The 21,336-nt window shown below is 40.9% G+C and overlaps 1 protein-coding gene across 1 annotated transcript in view; it reads right to left on the bottom strand.

Annotated features, from left to right (window-relative positions):
- Positions 1-21,317, bottom strand: part of DEK (DEK proto-oncogene) — a 33,404-nt gene extending 12,087 nt beyond the window's left edge. The window contains exons 1-6 of the mRNA XM_034762392.1: positions 21,133-21,317; positions 18,673-18,798; positions 15,424-15,525; positions 14,721-14,830; positions 4,432-4,526; positions 640-760 (exon numbers count right to left, since the gene is read on the bottom strand). Coding sequence (XP_034618283.1) covers positions 640-760; positions 4,432-4,526; positions 14,721-14,830; positions 15,424-15,525; positions 18,673-18,787 — 543 coding nt within the window. The 5' untranslated portion in view covers positions 18,788-18,798; positions 21,133-21,317. The remainder of the gene's footprint in view (positions 1-639; positions 761-4,431; positions 4,527-14,720; positions 14,831-15,423; positions 15,526-18,672; positions 18,799-21,132) is intronic.
- Positions 21,318-21,336: the final 19 nt, after the last annotated feature.

The following is a 21,336-nucleotide window of genomic DNA, read 5'->3' on the forward strand; positions in this document are numbered from 1 at the left end:
CAGGAGGCTAATTAAAGTATTTTTGCAGCTGGTTTTAGTGCATTGTTACACACTCCAGTTCCAATAAAGCCGTGATCTGGTGATCCCCCCCTGCCCCTCCTGCTTTGTGATGAATGGGCTGAAGGGTGTTTCCACCTTCAACGAGTTCTCACATCATCCCCTGATACAGTTGCCACCCTTTTTCTGTCCATTCTCATCTTGCTCCCTTCCCCCACCTCATTTCTATTTTTTTTTTGGCTCACATTTCACAGCTACCTTTCTGTTCCTCAAAGCAAAAAGGCTATATGCTGCTTGGGTAGGGATGTCCAATGGTAACTCCATGAGCTGGATATGCTTTTGCAGCCTAGCCAAGCATGATGGGAAAAGAGAACAGAAGCTTGTGGCTTCTGCCTAAGCCTGCGGCCCTATACATGTGATCTGCTCTGGTCAGCTACACTGAGTCACTGTGGGAGCAGATTTAGAAAGACATTCACTTTCGAGGAGCCACCCACTTCTTTAGCTATAGTAGCAGAAGCACATTTAGGAGGAGGAGCATACGGCATAAGGCAACCTTGTATGTCCCCATTGTTTTTTTCTGCCCACATCCCACCCCAAGTTGGAATCATAATAACGAATAAGCATAATAAAATTGTGCCTCACCTTGCCAGAAGGTTTTGGATGCATTAAGAAGTTTAAGATTCTGGTAACCAGTTCATTATTAACTCCCGATCTTTCCAAATCAAGAACCTCACAGATACTTTTCAACATGGCATTCCTGAATCTGAACAGAAACAAAATTTAATTATCTTAAACAGGTTATTAAAAAAAAGTCAACATTTAAGTATTGTGAGTTTGAGACACTTTTGGTTAGACGTTGATCCTACAAACACATGCAGGTGTAGGCAACTTAAGTACTCCTATTTGCATCTATACCTATCTGTTACATACATAGGTCAGCATCAAGAATCAATGAAAGTAAGTCTCCCTTCTCAACAATTTCCCTAAACCCAACTCAGAGCTATATACTGTGGGATATAAATATACCTACATATAAGCAGCAGTTCCCTCAGAAAAGTCTCCCTAGTTACAATGTAAAGAACTTTTTTTTTCCAGATTTGAAGTTATCCACTCCAGGACAAGTCTGATGAACATGACTTCTTAAAAACAAAACAAAACAAAAAAAACAAAAAACACCCACTTGCAGGCAAGCCCCATCAAAAATGCCTCTACTATTTCTTCTGATTGCTCCTGCCTTTCCATTCAGCCATCTAGTAGTTATCTATGCCCCAAATATACAGTAGACACTGGAACACGTTGTCTACTTAATCAGCAGTTTTGGATAAAGAGAAAATAGAACTGGGTGTCGTTACAATTTAGCGTTTGCAGGATCAGAAACTAAATGTTTTTCCTTTTTTAAACATAGTGGTCAATGAAATTTTCTATCCAGAAATTGCAACTAGATTTATGCAAAATAACCAGAAAGTGAAACTCATTGTTCTAGCTTCATTGTACAAGATGAGCGAAGAGAAGAGTAATAACCAAGGAAGATAGGTTCAAAGAAATTCTCGGCTCAAATCTAACAGGGTCCCTTTAATTTGGCTCCCAAAGTCCTTAAGGTAACGGGAAAAACAGTATTATTTCCCACTATACTTACTGAGTTTTGAATGACAGCCAAGAACAGATCATGGCTAGATCATATTGGGAGAGACAACAGAAAGTGTCTGTTTCTACCTTTGCAACATTCATTCCAAATCCTTCACCCACCAGACAAGATGGTAAGTAGATACACATATGCACCTAACTACTAGTGCTGACAGCATTCCAAGAATTTAGATTATCCCTGGTTTAGAAGTATTGATAGCAGCCCTAACAGCTTTTTTTTTGTCAGGGTCCAAATTTTTTGGTGAAGGTATAGTCAAGGTCCAGACTCCAGAGAAAACAATACAAAAAACTACAACAAGTAAAGAAGATTTTTTTGGTCCATTCAAAAGCCTCTGGTGGTTTGGATTTGGCCCCTGGTCCACCCAGTGACTACACCTGTTCTAAGCTATCAATACAGAGCTAAAGATAAGTATATTTAGGAAAGGGTTGACTTAAGTTCTCTAGTTGATATGCTGTACTGATAAGGAAAACATGAGTAGATACGGCTTAAATACACTTCTTGTTGCATTAGTGTTGATTTTTTTAGCCTCACAAAAGTTAGAAAACTGATGAAGGCTTCTATGGCAATGAGCAATGTTACTGTTGGTATGCATTATGTTAGAGCCTTTTGTGATATGATCAAAAACCTCAACAACATATTGCCAAATATTTCATCAACATGGGTTTAAATGGTCTGCTATGAAATTATTCTGAATAAGTGTAAACACTGTTTTTTTAAATGCAAAGCTTCCACATTACTTATGAATTACATAACTCCATATAAGTGTTTATACTGTATTGGAAGACGTATCTATGGATAAAGAAATGATGTTTGGTAGGGTGCAAGTCATTAAGTATTAAAGTGCAGCTGTATTATGAAGAGTGTTGAAGAGGTCACTGAGGGATTCTATGCTCATTTGTGTCAATACCTTCCAGACCAAGTTCAGCTTAGAAGTAAAAATGCCAGGTGCCTGTACTGTCAAACCCAATGTTCTGTTTGAAGCTCAAGCTCATTCTTTCTGCTTTGCTTTACCCTTCTTCACCATAAGAAATTCTGCAGACCAAATATTGTACTCGGTTATGCTTGTCCAACCCTGTTGAAAATAGTGAGGTTGCAAAGGTTTACAGAAGGCAGAGTTTGGTCCTGCAGTCAGAATGTAATACATACTACAGTAGAATTTCCCCACACATTTGTATGTATAGACTCCTCAGTGCTGAAGGGGGTAAAAACTTGTCAGTAAAGCAAGCAGATAATCAGATGTACTAGGACCTAAAATAACACATGTGCAACTGCTTTTTCAGAGAAAGAGGATTTTAAGAATTAACATGGAAATTTTGTTGAAGAGGATTAGCACAGCAGATCAAACGTACATCAGCTGCTTTTCATATTAGTCACGAGTGTGAATATGCAAAAGTGTTTAAATATACCCTGTAATATTTTGCATATCAAGGGTAATGCAAATGTTCTTCAAATCAACCTGTTAAAGATTAAGATTTTCATCTTTAGATAGGTTGCCATGATTTGTTATGTAGGTCTATGAATATTTGATAAGCACTAACTTTTAAAATTAAACTCCTGGAAAACTGCATGTCCTAGGGAACTAGAAATAGAGAGAGAACAAAAAACTCTACAAAGTTATGGGAGTCCTTCCACTGATTTTCAGCAGACCAAAGAAAGTAAAGGGCAAAATTTTCAATTTAAAAAGTCTGCTTGCTCTTTCCACTTACCAGAACTAACTTCAAAATGTAAATCAGTAAATTGTCTTGAATTTGAAGCCAGACTGAAATAGCAGCACAAAGTAGGTGTGAACTTCTCCCATTCTTAACAGAGGAGTTAATTACAAATTTAAGTGCTAAAAAAATCATTTTACAGTTACATTTCCAGCAGAAACATGCAGTTACTGTTCTTATTTCACATATTTCCAGGTCTTGGCATACATTTGAAAGGAATAAGGCTACAATTAAATATGCAAATAATCAGAAATGTTTTTTAGCCCTGAAAAGGGCTTCCTCAATCAGACGCAGAAGGATGAATGGGGATCCCTTTGGAGCCAAAGGAGTTCCTTGCTCAACTATAAGGGAACTATAAGGACCAGTGCACAATATAGGTGTACCCCTTGTCACGAGTTGCATGTGGTGCCCTCAAAGCATTTTGCTTAACCCTGGGAATTAAACCCGAGTCTCTCACTGGTCAGACCAACATGCTACCCACAGCAGTCTTGCCATTCCTCGTGAAATAATTAGGTGGAGTGGAGAGCACTGGGGCCAACTACACCTAGAAATGTGGGGGCTGCATTGTCCAAACCCAACATTTACAAGTGGTATAGCAAAAGAAAGATCAGAGGTACAGAAAACTAAGATGGCAGTTCTGCCTCTTGGTAGACATTTGCTAACGTCCAGAGATTACATAAAATACAAGAGGAAATTATTTAAAGCCTTCTACATGAAGTTCAAGCCACTCTGGTGTTGAAACTTCATTAAATATGTTTTTTCTAATCTCTAGGAAAAAATTACAATACATAACAACAATTGCTTTCCAGTACAATCCTACACCATTAAGATTAAACCTGCATCAGAAGTTAAAGAGCGCATGTCTAATGAAACTACTTCTTTAGAAATGTTTAAATGTGATTTGAAACAATATTTAGAACCTATTAAGAAATCAAATTGTTTAAGCTGAGCTCAAGGACAAAAAGCAGAGCTCTAGAAAACAATCCCTCATCCTAAAATGTAGATTACTTGGAGCAAACCTTAGAAAATAAGAGTAACCAGCATGATTTAGCTATATTAAGTAGTTATAGAAGTCATTACTTTTTTAACATTTCTTCCTTTTTTTTATATTGATCACTTCCTTTTTCAAATGGAAACCCGCTGAACTGACCCACATTCTTCTTTAGTGAGGTAACCTAAAAAACAGAACACATTGATTACGTCTCATTGGAAACCATTTAATAGATTACATCCAGCAATGTTTATTCAACTAATTGTTATTACTATATGAGAAAGTTTGTTCAGATGCTTACATTCAAAAAGGCATACAGAATTAGGCACACAGAATTAGGTCATTATGATCAGCCATTGTATAGTGTGGTAAAATGTATGAAAATACTCGAGTATTCATGTACACCGCTACCTTGATATAACGCAACGGTGGATCAAAGCAAGTTCAATATAACGCGGTTTCACCTATAACTCGGTAAGATTTTTTGGCTCCCGAGGACAGCGTTATATCGAGGTAAAGGTGTATTTGAGACAATATTTTATTGGACCAACTCCCGTTACTGAGACAAGCTTTCAAGCTTATAAAGAGCTCTTCTTCAGGTCTGGGAAATGTACTCAGGCCAGGTCTACTCTACACACTTATATCACTATAACTACATCGCTCAGAGGTGTGAAAACCCAAGTTATGCTATGGCTTATGTTAAAGGAGGTCAGATGGTCACTTCAGCTCTATGAAGTACTAATGTAGTGGTTCCACCCCCAACATCTGCAGCCTTTTGCCAGTGCCTAAGAGGCAGAAATTGGCTGGTCTGGTTTATTGCATAAGTTGAGTAAGCAGCATAAAAAGTAAAGAACAGAATGGTTTTGATTGTGCTGTTTTACTTTTTTTTTTTTTTAATATCACCTTTCCTCTGCCCTATTTGAGCAATGCCGCAATATGCGCACACACACACTGGCCCTTGGCACCATAATATTCAGGAGTTTCTAGATCCTGGTGTATCTATACCAGGGGTGGCCAACCTGTGGCTCCGGAGCCACATGCAGCTCTTCAGAAGTTAATATGCAGCTCCTTGTATAGGCACCGACTCCGGGGCTGGAGCTACAGGCACCAACTTTCCAATGTGCCGAGGGGTGCTCACTGCTCAACCCCTGGCTCTGCCACAGGCCAGCCCCCACTTCACCCCTTCCCACGCCCTCTCCTGAGCCTGCCGTGCCCTCACTCCTCCCCCCAACCCCGAGCCTCCTGCACACCACGAAACAGCTGATCAGGAGGTGCGGGGAGGGAGGGGGAGGCACTGATTGGCAGGGCTGCCGGTGGATGGGAGGCGCTGGAAGTGGGTGGAGGGAGCTGATGGGGAGGCTGCTGACAGATTACTGTGTCTCTTTGGCAACGTACATTGGTAAATTCTGCCTCCTTCTCAAGCTCAGGTTGGCCACCCCTACTCTACACTCACACACTTAGACAACTACCTAGAAAGAATACATGTACAATTTACATATTGTACAATGCACATAAAATGTACAACCATTTTACAGACTGGGTGGTGTGATTCTGCTTGAGCTAGCATGCTAAAGATCAGTACATCAAGGATAGCACAGGCAATGGCTTGTGATAGCCACCTGAGTACAAACCCATCCAGACCTCCTGGATACGTACTTGGGCGGCTATTCTGATCAGCTGCCTCTGCTATTGCGGTTATACTGATATTTTTAGCATGCTAGCTTGCGTACATCTACGCGAGCTAGTAATCAGATCTCCCACTTCAAATGCAGACATACCATTACTGAGCAGGGTGGATAAAAAAATAAAAATAAAATCTGATTTTTTAAATTTAAATAGATTTTTTCCTCAAAAGAATCCGATCTAAAGATAGTAGATACATTATAACTTAAAGATATCTTATCTTGGAATGGGGATTATAAATTCTATTTCTATAGTATGAGACAATAGTCATGTAATGTTTAAGAAAAGTTTTGTAAATGAGTTCCAATAGTTTGTGAATTAGGGACCCAATCTTATGAGGTTCCAGGGGCTTCTATATAGATTATTTAGGTTAATCTTTCTATCTACCCAATGGGACTCAGTGCACAGTCTAGAAGATACCATCAGAGGTGCTTAGTTTTTCAGTTCTCAAATTGTGGATTTGTGTCTCCAGAGATAGCATGCTTGTTAACAGCAAAAATGCTTTTAAATAAATAAATAAAATAATATAGAGGTGAGAAATAACAGACCTCAACCCTATTGTACCTCTGTAAATTTGTGTACAGAGTCAATCCCTCTAAAAGCGCAAAGTTTCAAAAAGTTCAACGAATAGAAGATTGTTGGGGGTGGAATAGATCTTCTTGTCCAGAAGTATGGAGATAAATGTGAGATGGGAGGGACAGGAAGTAGAAACAAAAGTGAAACTGTTTGAGCAGCATATTCCAGAAGTCTTGAGGTCTTTCTGAGTGTAGCCTTGATTTGAGATCTACCATACCATTCTCTCACTAGAAGGGAAAACCTATAATGGCAGCAGGCTGTAAGAGAGACCCAGTTTGGGAATATTTTAATGAAGTTCCTCTACTTGTGGGTAAGACAGGCACGTGTGCAAAATGCAAACAGTGCAACAAAGAAATGCAAGACCTGGTTGCCCGAATGAAACAACATCATGAGGCATGTTCCTTCTTAGGAGGAAGCTGCGTTGAGATGATGAAAGGAACATGTCTGAACATGCGGGATCTTCAGGTTGGTAAACTTTTTTATTTCATACTTTTCTTAAGAACTGCCTGTCTTCCTTCTGGACTATTCTTGAATTCTCATGTTTGAGCAAAAAATATAGTTGTTACTCTATGGTACTATCATTTTAGATACAGTTGAGATAAGAATCCATCCTCAACATACAAGATTCTGAAGACTATCCACCTTCAAGATCATTTTCTATAGTTTCATAGTTATCTGCCAATGATAGTGTTTCAGTCACATCATGTATGTCACATAGCCACAGTATATCACTTGTAGCAAAAAGAAAAATCTTCATCATCTAGAAACAACCTTAGATAAGTCTGTGATAAGAACCAGCAGATTACAAAAAGAGGTCATCGATGAAAAAAATTGCCCAGTTTGTTTATTCAACAAACTCTCCTTTCTGCATGATTGAGAACACACACTTCATTAACATGGTTCAGTCATTAAGACCAGGATACACTCCACCCAACAGAGCAGATGTCGCAGGTAAATTGCTGGATAAAGTGTATGAAAGAGAAATTGAGCAGTGTGCAAAAGGTCTAGAGGGTGAAATTGTTAACCTGAATCTTGATGGGTGGAGCAATGTCCACAATGATCCTGTTGCATGTGTTTGTGTGGAACGTCTTCCTTACAGAAACAACTGATACATCAGGAAATGCACACACAGCAGAATATTTACAAGAAGTAGCAGTAAAAACTATCACAAACTGTGAACAAAAATTCAAATGTCTAGTATGCAGCTTGGTCATGGACAATGCTACAAATGTATCCAAGATTAGAAGAAATTATTTAGGAGGGAGTGAAGAGAGTCCCAAGCTAATAACATACGGTTGCAGTGCTCATTTGATGCATCTCCTAGCCAAAGACTTCAGTGTTCCAGAAATAAAGGCTAATGTTGTTAAAATTGCAAAATACTTCCGTAACAACCACTTTGCACCCGCTGCTCTGAAAAAAGTGGGAGGAACCAAGCTAACTTTCCCACAAGGCGGGTGATGGAACTCAGTAGTGGACTGTTTTGACCACTATATCAAGAACTGACCTAATCAGATGACAGTTTGTGAACAAAATCGTGAAAAAAAATAGATGGCACTGTCACAGTCAAAGTTCTCAACATTGGGCTTAAGAGAAATGTTGAACACATGCTGAGTACCCTGAAGCCTATTTCTGTAGCCTTGAACAAAATGCAGGGAAATAGCTGTTTTATTGCTGATGCTGTTGAAATTTGGAAGTAACTGAAGGCTTGGCTACACTTGCGAGTTACAGCACATTAAAGGAGCCCCGGGCGCACTAGCTCACTACCTGTCCACACTGGCAAGGCACGTAGTGCGCTCCTGGTACTCCATCTCAGCGAGTAGAATAACGTTTGATGTGTCCCCGCTGGAGCGCCCCAGCGTCAGTGTGAACGAGGTGTTGCATTACTGCGCTCTGATCAGCCTCTGGAAACGTCCCATAATCCCCTTAAGGCAAGTGGCCACTCTTGTCATTGTTTTGAATATGCCCTTTGAAAGCTCCGTTTGACAGCTGGCATGCTTATCTGCTCCGAGACAAAGCAACCATTACTGTGGAATGCTCTGTGTGAGAGAGGCGCGGGGAGGGGGTGGGGGGTGGGGGATCTGCTGCTGTCTGAACTTACAAGACAGCATGCTGACATGCTCTCAGCCCTCCCCAACCCATTCTCTCTCTCCCAACATACAGACAACACACTCCCTGTCACTCTCCACCCCAGCCCCCCATTTGAAAAGCATGTTGCAGCCACCTGCATGCATTACTCTCTATGGCCGTTGCAAGAGCTGCTAATGTGGCCACGCCAATGCACTGGCAGCTGTCAATATGGACAGACTACAGAACTTTCCCTACTGCACTCTACGAAAACTGGTTTAACTCAAAGTGCTCTACATCTGCAAGTGTAGCCATGCCCTGAGTGAGATCTTAAAAAGAAATATGCAATGACAGAGTTAAAATACAAGCATTAAAAAAAACGAATGGGACAAGCACTATCTCCAACTCATTTTCTTGTAAATATTCTCAATACTCGATACCAGGGTCAAACCTTAACTGCTGAAGAAGAGGAGTTGGCTATGACATGGACATCCAGCAATCATCCCTCCATAATGCCAACTATAATAAAACTTCAGAGCTAAGGATGAACCATTCAAGAAATATATGTTTTCTGATGATGTTTTAAAGAAAGTCACACCAGTGAACTGGTGGAAGTCACTTAAGCACTTGGATTTAGAGACTAATGAAGTGATGATCTCACTTTTAACAGCAGTAGCTTCTTCTACCGGTGTAGAAAGAATATTTTCTTCCTTTGGACTAATTCATTCCAAATTGAGAAATCATTTGGGACCTGAAAAAGCAGGAAAGCTTGTTTTTCCTTTTCCAGATTATGAACAAACAGGAAAATGAAGGTGAAAATGACTGAGTTAGCTGCAGAAGCCAACATTTTAAGTTTCTCACGTTGACCTGGTTGACAGTCTATTTAATTTTTTTTTTTAATATTTCATTTAGCTATTTTAGTTAAAAACAAATTTTAACAAAAACAAATCTGATTTTAAAAAAACTTGAATGTTTAACTAAATTCAAAAATTGATATGCTCGTTTTGTTAAAATATTATGTTTGCTGTTGAAGAAAAAAATCCAGAATACATAATGTTGTTGTTTTAGTTAAATAAAACAATTTAAATGTCTGTCTGGTGATGTTCTTCTCCTAATATAGCACAGCAAGAAAGTCCTCCAAATGTTAATGATTAATCTGTTGAATTGGAGATAGTTCACCTCCAAATGACTTCATAAATAGCTGCTTCAATTACCTTTGGCAAATGAAATAACCAAACAATCATTCATTTTCTGATATAGCTGTAAAACTAATCTGAAAAGTTTTCAAAATAAATCACTTAAAAAAAATGTATAGTGTGTACCTTCTAAAAATGAAACCTATATCTAGCTCTGAGTTGTAAAGAATATGGATTAAGGTTATAACACCAACAAGAATGCACTTTTATGTAGAAATCCAGGATTAAATTGAGTCTTCCTGACTAGTGATTTAAATCAAATCCACCCTGAAAGAGAGGAAGAATAGTAAGAGGTCAATAAGGCTTCATTGGCCCTCTTTAATAACCTGAAAAAAATCAAAGAAGAATCCTACAAAAAGTGGAAACATGGATTAATTGCTAAGGGGGAGTACAAAAGAATAGTGCAAACATATAGGCACAAAATCAGGAAGCCTCCGGCACAAAGAGTTATACCTAGAAAGGCACATAAAAAGCAGGAAAATCTTCTTTGAATACATTAGGAACAAGAGAAAGATGAGAGAAAGCGTAGGTCCTCCACTTACTGGGGAAAGAGAGCTAACCGATGACATCAAGAAGGCTGAAATGTTTAGTGCCTATTTTGCTTCAGTCTTCACTAACAAGGTTAACGGTGAACAGATACTCAACACAATTAACAATGGGGAAGTATGACCCAGGAACCTCTTGATGCCAATTGGGAGAAGGCACAGGGGATGCACACAGTTTTATAGGACCCCCTCTCCCCCCGGATCAGATATATGAATAATAATTCACGAAAGGGTGGCATATGAGGTTTCTACCAAGAGCCATTTAACAACTGGTCATCATAATCACTTGTGAAACATATGTATGGATAACATTTAAGTCGTTACATCTCTAAACTGAAAATTATGTTTGTAAGGCAGATAAGCAAGTGAGACCTATCTAAGGAATGTTTGTTTCAGGCAGGGGTAACAGGCATTTATTTCCTTACCTGGTGTAGTGGCTATCGTCCACATCACAATGCATGTCTATTTGCATTCTGAGCCAAAGGCTAATCAGGAGTTTGCGATTTCAATAAGATATGAAAACTACAGGAAAAAACAACTGGGGCGGGGGCATCCTATTTATGAATAAGGACAATGGATTGTTCTAATATATCTTGGGGTACATACCCCCAGAATATTTCACCTAGCAGGCAAGCTGACATCATGTTTGTCTCATGAATGGAAGGACCTGGCTGTAAAATGCTAGGACTTTGGGATGAGCATTACTCTAAGACACAAAAGTATATAGTTATCATTCGAATCTCTATATTTTGTTAAGTAAACTTTACTTGTTTTCACTACAGAATTATCTAAGTCCTGTGTGTGTAAAACAGAGCAGTGATCAAAGATGTAACTGGTAAGTTGGGTTGTACTATTCCCCGGGGAGCTGCAAATCTGTAAATATTATGACTGTCCAGTGGATCAGGGGCTGGATACTCAAGAGACACATTTGGAGGCTGCCTATTGCTAACTTGTAAAGGGGCAGTGGGGTCTCTGTAGGCCTAGATGGAAGTGCTTGTGTTGCCTGTGGCTGATGGGAGTTGGGGAACTGACACCCAGCAGGCAGAAACAAGGCTTCCTCATGCTAAGGGTAGGTGCTGGGTACCCCCCAGGAAGCGTCACAGAAAGGAACAAGCCAAAATAGGGAAAGAGCAAGTTTAAAATATTTAGATAAATTAGATGTATTCAAGTTGGCAGGACTGGATGAAATTTATCCTAGAGTACTTAAGGAACTAGCTGAAGCAATCATCTTCGAGAACTCATGGAAGCTGGGTGAGATCCCAGAGAACTTGAAAAGGGCAAACATCATAACTACCTATCTTTAAAAGGGGGAACAAAGAGGACTCTGGGAATTATTGAGCAGTCTGTGGAACTTCAATACCTTGATTTTTTTTTTTAGTAGCTTTCAATCAATTTGTAAGCACCTAAAGCAGGAGTTCTCAAACTGGGGATCGGGACCCCTCCAAGGGTTGTGAGGTTATTACATGGGGGGGGGGTCACCAGCTGCCAACCTCCACCCCAAACCCCGCTTTGCCGCCAGCATTTATTATGGTGTTAAATATATAAAAAAGTGTTTTTAATTTATGGGGGGGGGGGGGTTTGCATTCAAAGATTAGCTATGTGAAAGGGGTAACCAGTAAAAAAGTTTGAGAGCCTCTGACCTAGAGGATAATACAGTTATAAGATCTGCCTAGAAAAAATCATGCCAAACCAACCTAATTAACTATTTAGCAGATTACTGGCCTAATGGATGGGGGAGGGAAATGTGGTTTAGACCAAATAACTAAGATGGGTGCACAACTGGTTGAAAGTCCATACTCAGAGTAATTATCAATAGTTCACTATAAAACTAGAAGCATCTAGTGGAGTCCCACAGGGCCAGTCCTAGGTCTGATACTATTCAATATTTTAATTAATGGATTTAGATAATGCAATGAAGTGTATGGTTATAAAATGTAGTAATGACACCAAGCTCGGAGGGATTGCTAGCACTTTGGCAGACAGGACCAGAATTCAAAACAACCTTGACAAATTAGAGAAATGGTCTGAAATCAACAAAATAAAATTCAATAAAGGCAAGTGCAGAGTACTTCACGTGGGAAGTAAAAAAAAAAAAAAATCAAATGCATAATTACAAAATGAGGAATAACTGACTAGGTGGTAGTACTGTTGAAAAGGATTTGAGATTATAGTGGATCACAAATTGAATACAAGTCAACAGTCTGATACAGTTGGGAAAAACACTAATATTCTTCAGTTTATTAACAGGAATGTCATATGTAAGACACAAGAGAAAATTGTCCTGCTCTACTTGGCACTGGTGAGGCCTCAGCTGGATTACTGTGCCCAATTTTGGGCTCCACACCTTAGGAAATACGATGGCCTCTAGAGGACAGCAACAAAAATGATTAAAAAGTTTAGAAAACATGATAGATGAAGAAAGAAAAAAATTAGGCATGTTTCATCTTGAGAAAAGCCGATTGAGGGGGACTTTCAAAGGGCTATTATAAAGAGGATGGATCAATTGTTCTCTATGTCCACTGAAGGTAGGACAAGAAGTAATGGGCTTAATCTGCAGCTAGAGAAATTTAGGTTAGGGGAGGTTCTGGAATCTCCATCAGAGGGTTTTTAAGAATAGATTGTCCAAACACCTGTCAGGGATGGCCTAGGGTTTACTTGGTCCTGCCTCAACACAATGGGCTGCACTTGATAACCTCTCAAGGTCTACTCCAGCCCTACATTTCTATGATCATTAAACCCTTAGAATCCTTTCATATTCCACCAAACTGCTGACAATATCCTTTGTAATAAGAGATTTATGCCCTACTACGGATATAACGCACAATTCTTTACTGAAATTATGCATACTGGAGCCTAAAGGTACACATAACAGCTCTTCTCTCGGAGGGTGCAAAACACAGATTTCCTCATATAATCACAATTCTGTCAAACACCTCAAAGTAATCCACAAATGTCCTTGTATCAAACACACTTTTACCAAGCAGGCCCAACTAATGCCGCCATCATTTACTGTTGGTACTCCTAACACACTGACTGCACCTGTAGTGTATGCAAATAAATCCCGCTGGCTACTGCCAGCTCAGGGGACCAGAGGAAAGGTGGTGTGGGCAACCTCTCCCCCCACCCACGTTTTGTGCTTTAATGATGTTAGATGGAATCCTGTGGGTGAAAGTGAATGAGATGTAAAAGGCGGTGAAGGACTTGCACGTTTCAGCAACTCTGGAGTCATTGCTAACACCAGTTCAGCTACACCATTGGTTACAGCATTGAGAGCTCTACTTTAGACCAGAAGCTGGTCTTTTAAACATTGGGTCATCTACATTTGCTTGAAGCAATTGTAGTCAACAGGATGCTTAAAACTACAGCATCTTGTCCACACTAGGGCTCCTTCAACATTGCTACCATCAATGAAGCTGACCCCAGTGTTGGCAACAATAAGAAATTTTTGCAAAAATTTCCCTAATGCATGAGGCTTAAGAATAAGTGCCTCTTCCATATTTCAAAACATCTCCTTTAGAAATAAAGTCTAAAATATTAGATTGATCTCCCTTCTCACGGGTGATGCTCACCACAACATGAGCCATGACCCAACCCTCTTCCCACCCCCACATCAAAACTGAATGTATGATCATTAGCACATAAATAGTTCAGAAACAAATTTGCAATTGATGAAAGTTAAGATCATTTGGAACATTTTCTGCACTAGCAAATTATTTTTCAAATTTCAAGTTTATTTTACTTTTATATTTTATCCCTTTAAAGAGATTAATCATGTGAATTATATTAGTTTAAAGGGGTAACACATCAGCTTGTAGTGTGATCAGCCTCAAAAGGCAAGTTATGTTGTTTCAGGTACTTCATCTACCCAAGTCCTGCAAGTTTTTGTGATTTTTCAAACATATTTGAGGGGGGAAAAGACTAGGGTTTTGTTTTGTTTTAAATAAAAAAAAGTGTCCTCTTTCCCTCAGTTGCTGTATGAAAGGGTCACAAATATGCAGAGACCACAGTGAAACCAACTATCATGTAGTGCTCTCAAACGCACAGGTAAACAATTAGAAGAACTGAGAAAAAAAATTATTTTCTGTGTTCGTAATCTTAGATGTTATTATAACAATGGTAGATAAAGGATTTCACATGTAATTATAATTACGTGACTATGTACCTTAATGCTAACATTCTGTGGGCAGGCATTGTAACGATGTAGCTTTTAAAAAGACACACATGTCCACTTGGAAAAGCTAGGATACACTATACATGTTTTACTCTACCAAAAGAGCGTTAATATCATGCAAAAGATGGACTTAACGGACTTACTGTGCCCGGCCTGTTGTAAAGGAGTTTGTGTAGATTTCTGAGTTCATCCGTTTTCTTCTTACTCAAAAAAAACTGTATCCTTTCAATTTCGCAAAGTTTTTGTCCCTTTCCTGAAAGAGTTAAAGCAAGTTATGTTGCGTCTCTCATTCATGTTCTTCAAAATTACACATTTGTTTATAACTTGTAGTATCTGTTTTAAATATAGCAAGTGTTTAAAACTGAAATATTTTTGAGGTAGAGGAGGAAAGTTATTTTACTACTAGACCAAAAACTTCAGATGGCAGATGGCTGCCTGTTTACCGTGTCCATCATAATTAAATAAATAACTTGCTAGCCATCTTTATATTATTCCTTTGTTACCCAATGCTCTGTGTCCAAATAGAGGTTACACACACTTGCACATTTATTCCTAGCAGCTCTTGCATTCACAACTGGTGTCTATATATCATGTGCCTGCCTGAGATCAGGTAAAAATGTACTTTGTCCAAGTATTTCAACATTGTTGATGGACAGTTACACAAACCTCTCCACATTTGTAATTTTAATAGCCACTCTTTCCGTAAAAAGAAATCAACACCCTATTTTAAGATTTATGGTGGCTCAGTTATCTTATCTAGTATTCATAATTTAGTCAACTTAAGAAATTTCACTATTCACTACTAGTTAGAACAATTATAGTTCTGAAATAAGTGAACAAACTTGCCTGGTGCAATTGTAAAAGGTTCCCTTTGTAACGAGGATACCTGCATGGTCAATCTCTCTACTTTTTTCTTCTCTCTCTTCCCTTCAACAATGAGACTCTTTTCTGCAAAAAACAGTTTCCCTTAAGTATAACATTTCACAAATAGTGAGACAAACACTGCAACTGCACTGCTATCATATGGAGAGAAGGGGGAGAATTTCAATATATCTCAAGGTATCAGCTATAGTATCCTAACATGCAGTAGAAGTACCTAATTAACTTAAGAGACATTGTACAAAATTGTAGTGTAAAATGCTAGTCTGAACTAACAAGAAGAGCCCCAAATAACATCTTATAATTTACGTAACCAAGAGACTTACAGAACTGATTTACAACTAACTGGAGCCACACCTGCTGAAAACTGAGCTGAACTATACATACAAATATGATAAAAGTAGGTTTGGATATAATCTCTATACAAGCCTATTGATGAGATCTTATTTTAATTAAGTTGTAGCATCCCAGCCACACCCCAGGACTTAGACCCCATCTTGTACAGTAATTCCTCACTTAATGTCAACCCGATTAACCTTGTTATGTTGCTGATCAATTAGAGAACATGCTCGTTAAAAGTTGAGCAATGATCCCTTATAACGCTGTTTGGCAGCTGCCTGCTTTGTCCACTGCTTGCAGAAAGAGCAGCTCATTGGAGCTAGCTGGTGGGAGCTGGGAACCAGGGTGGGCCAGCAGCCCCGCTAAGTTCCCTGTGCGGCAACCGCCCAGCAGGTTATTAATTGCCCGGCAGTTCAGGTGTCCCTCCCCCCACTGCCGTGTGCTGCTCCTGCCCTCTGCTTTGGAGCTGCTCCCGGGAGCCTCCTGCTTGCTGTGCAGGGGGTGGAGGAAGGAGGGGTGCTAATGTCAGGGTGTCCCCCTCCCCTGTACCCCTTCTCCACAGAGCAGGGAGGGATGGACACGACAAGGCTCAGGACGGAGGGAGCTTGCTGGCAGCAGCTGCTGCTGCTGCTGCTCTCAACTTGCTGATCTATTTAAAAAGGCAGTGTACTTAGAGTGGGGTCAGCGTACTTAAAGGAGCAATGTGCGTGTCTCTGTCCCACACACTGTGTGTGTGTCTCCTCCCTCCATTCGTGCTGCCTTTTAAAGTGTGAGGCTACATTAACAACAATGTGTTAACCCTTGAGGGCTCAGCCGACTACTAGATCATTTAGCAGGAAGGCATTCCCTGGGAAATATCCCACCCTCTGACTCCACCACCTCAAACAAGGTTCACAATCATCATTGCTGTGTACAGTATTAAATTGTTTCTTTAAAAAACTTATACTGTGAGTATATATTAGTCTTTTGTCTGGCAAAAAAAAGTTTCCCTGGAACCTAACCCCCCACCCATTTACATTAATTCTTATGGAGAAATTGGATTCACTTAACATCATTTTGCTTAAAGCAGCATTTTTCAGGAACATAACTACAATGTTAAGTGAGGAGTTACTGTACATCCTCTTGGGATGTGGAGCCCTATAGCGCAAGACCCCATAGAACCAGTGCTGACCTTTCCAAGTCTCTCCCCAAAGGTCCACACATAATGGGCACTACAGTTTACAGTTGAACTGTTCAGAGATCACATGATAGTCAAAGCAAGGAATTCATAGGCAAAGGAAATTAACAATATACACTTTGTTCATAGATTTATGGATAAACAACAAGTATCTGAATGGAAATCCTTCCCTCTAGTGTCCTCACCACTCCCAAGTCTTTTGGGTTTTTGGTCAGTGTCCTCAAGGGGGTCCAGCACCATTCTCTCTTCTGGCAATGGTGTCTCCCCTGCTTAGAAAGCCTCTCTCAAAGCCTACCTGAAACAGCTTTTACTTTCTCATGCAGTGATTTTCCATTATCCAGCCCTTGAGTAGAACTTACACATTCAACCCTGCGTGGGCTGCTGGTTTAACAGTTAGTCTCTGCTGGTAGTCTCCATTGTCCTGCCAGTGTAATGCCATTGAATAGTTAATAGCCAGTGATGACTCTCTCATTCAGGGTCAAACTCAGAGGTACCACGCACGCTCTGCCTAACACAAGAGGACTGATGCAGTCCCACATGACAGTTACATTATACAGTGAAGCACATAATCAAGCTGACACTCAAAATGAAGGCTGAAATATAACATGGTATTCACAAAATCGGACTGGAGACCCACAGAACCTCCAAACTGTCAGATTTCAGATGCCAGCATAGTCTGACACGTTTATGTCATTTCAGTTACTGCTCCTGCTGTTAATTCCCCATGCTAATTTATGATTCTGCAACATACTGAAGAACTATTCCACTTAGAATTATCAGTCCTTGTAGAAGGCGTCTAAGATGCAAAGAGGATATAAGCTAACTCCTCAGAGACCTCGTGCTTACAGAGTTCCACCTTGTCAGGAAACAAGAAGTGAGGTAAAATGCTCTTCAGTTTGGGATGGAGTGAGGTGCCCTGGTTCTGAAAGATTATCTGAGGCTAGATTTCCAGTCTGACTGTATCAATATTGGCCATTTACAACAGAGTTGAGGACCACACCGGTCCAGAGCAGTGTGAAACTATTAGGATTGAGCCTTAGTCAATACCTATCATAGCGTAGGCAGTAATGGTGGGTAGACACAGATGAACTTTCCTTCTCGGCAGATGAAGAAGGCATCCCCTATTAATGTGGTCTTCTCTTGACAACAAAGAAGTAGCTTTTTGTTCAGGTGAGCTGCTCCTTATAGCTTCCACTGGATTCCCAGAATAGAAACTACTTGTAAAGCTCTATCATGGAAAGACTCATTCTGTCTTCAACTGTAATCTCCCCCTCTGCCAAGTACATAACAACCAGGAATTTCTTATCCCTGGACTGCCCACCACAATAACATCCATTACATGGATACAATGTAAGAGTCCATGTGATGCTTGCTTCCACTGCAACAACAGGGTCCACTGAGGCTCCTCTCATGTGGGGATGTGGCACAGGTATTACAAATACAGTTAGTCACATTAAAAAAGGAAATTGTTTCCTAAAATTAAGTTCTAGGGAAGCTTAATAAAATAAACTTAGATTTTCATATGTTAGACATTAGGAAATATCTGCACATAGAGCCATGCCCCCTTTTTCATTCCCAAAGCTATTCTACTTTGTTACATTTCACTCATCCTTGAACACTGACTACTCCAAAGAATTATTGCTGAATATAATCTGATACTTTGACCCCTAATTCAGCCCTTTCTTTGCATGTATACCTACCTTTTTCTTCCTCCTCCTCCTCTTCCTCATCACTTTCTTCAACTTTGTTTTCAGTTTCAGGTTCTCTCTCATCTGTTTGTTCAGCAGACATTGTATCTTCTTTTGAGGAAGACATAGTGAGTGAATCTGTGGAACACAAGGGAATTGTCATAGCTATTACAACATCTAAGAAAAATTCTTGAATCTATATAGGCATGGCAGAACTCAGATTTTTTTTTTATATAATTTTGATGGATAATATTGGGTTTTAAGCTTTATTTTAAACATTTTCAGTTGTAGAAAATTATGGAGGGTCAGAATTATTTAATGACAAATTCAAAAAGTTAAAGCTTTGTAACCATTAAAATACAAACTGTCAACATTATGTCAAAATATACACAGTAAATATCCTTAAGTCAAACTCTAGTACATTTTCAAGCAATATTTTTCTTACTTTGCCTATCTGTAAATTTATTATTGATGGAAATATTTTTTCATCCCTGTGTGTTTGTACAGTGCAACTGATGTTTACTGACATTTACCAATAAAAACCTAATTTGTCCAAGTCTAAATGTATCTACCAGACATCTTTGTTGGATAAAAGTCCTGTCACAATATTACTGGGATGTTTGAGTACTTTAGACTGACTATTTGATGCTATAAACACAAATTCAAGTAACCTAAAGAGGAATATGAACAATTTTTCACATCCTCCTAATGCAAGTCTGGTCATTTTTTGTGACTCTGCAAATACCCCACTAAAGAACAGCTCATTTTAAAGTAAAAGTTTTAGTTATAACAAATGGCAATGTTATCAAATCCTTCCAGACATGAAGGTCTCAGTCTGCATCCTGAACTATACAGCCATACCTACTGAAAGCAATAACATTGCATTAACATAGCTTAAAGCTGCTGACAAAATATCAAGAGTTAGAAAATACAAATGCTTAAAAAACCCACAATCTTCATTATGCCACACTTCAGATAGGGAATATTTACTTCTGCTTTTGGTTAAACATGAATATTGACCTACATTTATGTTGTCATATAGTAAGTACACACTCACATAATGTACGAACAAAAAACAACTTGGAGGAGTACATGCTGTTTTTGGAACAATGATAACTGGGTGAAATTCTAGGTTGCATGTGTTATATACAAAAGATCAGATGAGATGATCTAGTCTGATCCTTCTGGAGATAAAAATCTATGGAACATCAATCATGTATTAGTGCAGAGATGGCCAACCTGAGCCTGAGAAGGAGCCACAATTTACCAGTGTACATTACCAAAGAGCCACAGTAATACGTCAACAGCCCCCCATCAGCTCCCCCACCCACCGGCAGCCAATTAGCATCTCCCCATCCCTCCTGTTTCCTGGCATGCAGGAGGCGGGGGGGAGAGGGGGAGTAGCCAGGGCACGGCAGGGTCAGGGAGGGAAGGGGTAGAGAGGGAGCAGGGCCTGAGGCAGAGCCAGGGGTTGAGCAGTGAGCACCCCTCTGCACATTGGAAAGTTGGCGCCTGTAGCTCCAGCCCTGGAATCAGTGCCTGAGCTTTTAAAGTGAGGACAAACTTGGGGGTACAGTAGTCTGGAAAGGTTGAGAACCATTGGTACTCAGGGATGTTGTGGCCTGCGATTTCAGGAGAGGAAGGGAAGTAGGAGGAGAGAAGGGTTTTCACACAGTTTGCCAAACGAGATGCCTAATGAGCAAATCGAGAAGTAACTTTTCAATCATTTGTGCTGTTACTCCAATACTAAACAGAAAAAAAAATCGAACTTGGCCCTGGAGGAACCCCTCAGGGCATTTGCAACTGTTCAGTTTGTTCACACAACTCAAAAGTAGCAGCAATTTTAAAGACGTAGCCAAGCCTCCCCTTTGTAGTAAGCAAGTCACTGAAGGTTACGTTGTTTAACCGACGGGACCCAGCTTTGGACAGCGCCCAGTGTCTGGGGATGGAGAATGACCGACACGAACTGACAAGGCGGGGGGGCCTTGCAGCGAGTGCGCGGCGCAGCCGGACTGATGCCCCTGGCTCACGGGGATGCATCCGCTCGGCCGGGCGGGACAGGACGGGAGGGCTCCGGGCACCCGGACGCTGCAGGGAAGCGCAGGTCGCCCCGCGCTGTGGCTGGGGAAGCAGCGACCCCGAGCGGGCGGGGGCCGGGCCAGGACTGGGGTCCCCAGGAAACCCTTCAGACGGGAAACACAACCCGCCGCGGGGAGAAGTGAGAGCGGCCAGGCCCGGCCCGGCGAGCCGGAGGATCGGAGACCCTGGAGCGGGGGAAGGGCCCGGCTCCTCTCCCCGCGGGGCCTGGCTCCCGCGCAGGCCTGGCCGGGCTAGGTCCCTGCAGGGCCGGACAGTCGGAGTGACTCCGCCCACGCTAGGGATCCGGGGCTCCCACAGGCCTCTCGCCCCACAGCCCCTGCGCCCTGTGATCCTAGCGGCCGCGGTCCCTTGTCGGAGCCGCGATTCACCCACCTCGGCTCGGCGCTGCCTGGCGGGGTCCGGCTCCTCTCGCCCGTGTGGGCGGCGGCTGGAGGCGACAGTTCACAATTACCGGGATGGGGGCGGGGACAGGCGCGCGCTTCACGTCTCGCGCTCACACTGTCCCCGGGCCGGAATCAACAAGGTTTTCAAAATGGCGGGTTCTCGGTAGGGGGGAAGGAAGCGGGAAGGCGGCAG

This window comes from Trachemys scripta, chromosome 2 (genome assembly GCF_013100865.1).
Source record: "Trachemys scripta elegans isolate TJP31775 chromosome 2, CAS_Tse_1.0, whole genome shotgun sequence".
NCBI lineage: Eukaryota > Metazoa > Chordata > Testudines > Emydidae > Trachemys > Trachemys scripta.